Raw genomic sequence first — 3915 nt, forward strand, 5'->3', positions numbered from 1 at the left:
GTTGGATTAAAAAGACGAACCCAACGAGTGAGGGGTTTTGTTTCAAACAAATGCCGCTCCATTTAGTTGTGAATATTGAATGCAAATGCACCCTCCATAATGCACGCATGTGTATTTAATTCTGGCTATTAACTATTAACTATTTATATTTTTAATTATATACTGTATATAATTACTAGCACAGATTTTCATATTTAATAATGTATAATTATTGATAACATGTTTAATAACGCATGATTAATGATAATCCGTTTCCCCAATTCATATTTTTTGTTAAAAAATTAAAATGGTTTGGTTTTAAGTATGGGTTTGTGTGGATACATCAATAACCATAACCGAATCCGAAACTAAAAAATTTACCCGACTATTGTCCATAACCGTAAAAAATCCGAAAATTAATCCTCGAAACCGAACCGTTCGGATCGGTTACCTACGAAGATCGGGTTTGACGGGTTAAATTGTCATAGCTACACATTAAACTAAACAATTATCCCCATCCCATCCATTTACATCTCTACCCTTTTTTCCTTTTTTTTTTTGGGAGCTCCCACCCCTATACCCTTTTTTCTTTGAGCAGCCTTTATGGCGTCGGCTAACTACCACCAAGTTTTCATTTTCAACCCATTAACAGAAGTTTGATACTGCATGAACACGACTGGGTTTCGTAGGTGTTGGAAATCACGGCGATTATGAGCATTGTTAACCCAAAATAGAGAACCACAGATTGCTTATGAGCTTAATTTTCCCATTGGACTTTAGTGGCAGGACTGATTATTTCATGAGTTTTTAAGAAAACACAGGTGAGAATACCCAATTAGATCTTCGAAGGTATGAAAGGAATTTGCTGGGATGAGTGGAAGTAAATGAGTGAAAGTGAATGCGATAGAAAAAGGAGGATTATGGGTGATAGCAGCTTGAGGCTTGAGCCCTGGAGTCAGCTCAAGTGCCCACGGAGGAAAGTGAAGACGAAAAGTTTGGGAAAAGAGGAGAGAGGGTGAGAGAGATAAATGGGTGGGCCCTAGTTTGTATTATTTGATTTTTTTTTTTGTAACAAATGATATTTACGCGAAGAGGAATGAGGGACACAAAGGTGAAAGTAAACGAGAAAGGTCGCTAACATTTCTATAATTTTAATTTTTTGAAGTGTACTTTAAACAAATTCAAATTCTATTTTTGTTGTTTAATATGTATTTTTATTTAACGTCTTCACATTAAAATTTTGATTTTATTAATATGCACATTTTAGTTCTTCCAATTATAACTAGGCCTAAATGAGAAAACATTAAAAGAAATTAGTGACACATAGGAACAATATGTAAATACATAAGTGTACAGAAAGAACTGTACCAAATTAGATTAAATTGACTTGTTTGTACTGAAATATTTGTACCTAAATATTTGTACGAAATAATTACAATGAATTAGTGTGCCTAAATGTTTCTACCGAATTATATTATAATGAATGTGTGTGTACCTAAATATTTGTGCCAAAGTGTATTTATAATGAGGGTTTTTTTTTTTGAACAAACGATATTATCTACATTAAGGAGGAGGAGGAAGTGAGCTTAGCCTCACAATTGGCTAACAATAATGTGATTCAAATTCGACTTTGGTGAGAATCGAACCTAAAATCTCTCATTTACAAGTGAAGAGGAATACTTCTAAACCGTAGTACTAAGTAGCTATAATAAGTTAATGTACCTAAATATCTCTACCAAAATATATTATAATGAATTAGTATAGACTTGGAACAGAATAATCATGAAATTACCAACAAAAAAATTTGGAATATAAATGGCATTTAAATAGATGAAGGGACTAAACTCAATTTTAAATATTGTACGGCATTAATCTAAACTGCATGTTCATTAAGGATTAAAATCTAATTTTTTTTTTATAAATTTATATACGTACCAAATGATTGGTTGTAGAAACAGTTTGGGCCCAAAATAACAGTTTGGGCCAAGTGTAGGGTCATTCTCGGCCCGGGAGGCCTTGCGACAAGAATACCATGGATCGTTCAGTACGTGGGCCTCCAAACCTAGGTCGGCTAGGTCATAACGCAAGAGGTCGAATCCTAGTGCGATAAGGAGTCTCGGCAGGACCCGGAAGCGAATCCGGCTCAGGTAAAGGACTAGGTTCACAGTCCTAGTGAAGGTAGGACTGGTCGAGTTGATGCTGATCAGGGGAAGAAAACCTAGTCCGAGTAGGTTTTTAACTCGACCTTGGGGGGAGCCATTGCTATAAATAGAAGAGGTTACACATCATTCAAGCTCCCTACAAATCAATACAAAATTGCCCTGCGCAAACTCTCACAACTTGTGATTTTTCTTTTTCCTTTTTCGCTGACACATCTTCCGTTGGCATCAACAGCACTGTGGAAGCCACCGGTGATATCTTAAGTCGGCATAGATAGCTCTGTCACCGTAGAATTGATCGGTCTTGCAGTATCTTCCGTTGGCATCAACAACACTGCGGCGAGAACGGTTGATTACCTATCCAAGTCTCGGTCGAGAAGGGTTTCTGAACCCTTATTGGTCGATGTCATCTCATCAGCCTTCTCGGCGAAGTGAGGTGTTACAGTTATTACATTCGGCACATTGAAAGCCGAATTTGATACTGAACTTCGTAAGAATAGTAACCTTGTCTTCAGGTTCGAGAGCCCAAGAGGCCGAGACGTGTTCCTTTCTCAGCCGCAATTGCAAGACGTAGAAGTCAGTAGCGCGACCCAACGCAACATCAACAAATTTACTCCTCGGCCGAGCTCGGCCGACGAGTTGGCACGCCCCGCATTCACCGAAGGACGTAGTTAGCTCATTAATTACTCGGCCTGCGCGCCACGTAGGCTTTGTAGTTTCTAGGGTCAATAGAAACAAGGGGAAATAAGTTCAGCACCGTCGCGGCCTTCATTGGGTCCACGCGTTAGTTCATCGAGAGGAGTGACTGTATAAAGCTTGCGAGCGATTTCATTCAAGTCCAATGAAGCAGCGTGGAGAACAGGAGTCCTGTTGTTTAAAACAGGATTCCTGGCGTTGGGAGCAGAAGTTCGCATGGTCGCTATATTCTTGTTCTTTTCAATCATCTTTTCAACTATTCCGATACTGTTTTGGTATATAGCATAAACCAGAGGTGTGCAACCATTTACATCTGTTATCGCCAAATCTTCTTCTCTCATCAATTGCAGCAGCTTTTTCACTATATAAAACTGCCGACCCAAAATTGCTGCGTGAATAATCGTCCCTCCGTCCGCAGGATATACTTTTCTTATTGCCTCAGGATTTTGGTCAAGAAACGCCTTTGCAGCATTCCAATCACCGCCCCTCACATGCTTGAACAAAGGTTTAAGGTAGGAGTCGTCATCGTCACTCTCATGTCTTGTTTTATCTTAACAGAGGATGGAAAATAATATTAAGAAGAAATTAGATTCTCATTTTATCAATTTCCATGTAAACATCAAATCCAAAAAAATGAATTTTGTAAAAAAGAGTATACTTTTTCATGGCATTTTGTAAGCTCATTTCATACTTTTTCACGATGTTTTACTTGATGTCTTCATATGTTTCAACAGTTTCATATGTAATTAATCCTTTTTTTTTTTTTTGAAAAGATCCATGAGTTATAATATGAATGGACTAAAGAATTAGATATTTTCCTCTTTTTTCATTTTAAAATTATAATATCTTTAAATATATATTCACTCATATTATAACATCGACATGTTATACCACACAATCATATTCCAATATTACACAATAATTTCTAATTTAGAACTTTTAAATTCATAAAGAAAGTTATAAAAAAAAAACAAACCAGTTTCATGATATAAACCCAAAATACTGGGAAAAAAAAACAAATTACTGCTATTTGAGTGGGAGTAACTAGCTAGTATCCTGCGGGCGACCTGTATTTTGATTT

The 3915-nt window shown here is 36.9% G+C and overlaps 1 protein-coding gene across 1 annotated transcript; it reads right to left on the bottom strand.

Moving 5' to 3' along the window:
* Window positions 1–2863: 2863 nt before the first annotated feature.
* LOC114827095 (uncharacterized) lies at window positions 2864–3556 on the bottom strand. Its single transcript, XM_070827432.1, has 2 exons — window positions 3544–3556; window positions 2864–3384 (listed from the first exon to the last, which is right to left on the bottom strand). Exons 1-2 carry the CDS (start codon window positions 3554–3556, stop codon window positions 2864–2866), a joined length of 534 nt encoding a protein of 177 aa, XP_070683533.1.
* Window positions 3557–3915: the final 359 nt, after the last annotated feature.

The sequence above is a fragment of the Malus domestica genome, chromosome 09 (assembly GCF_042453785.1).
Source record: "Malus domestica chromosome 09, GDT2T_hap1".
In the NCBI taxonomy this organism is placed as follows: Eukaryota; Viridiplantae; Streptophyta; class Magnoliopsida; order Rosales; family Rosaceae; genus Malus; species Malus domestica.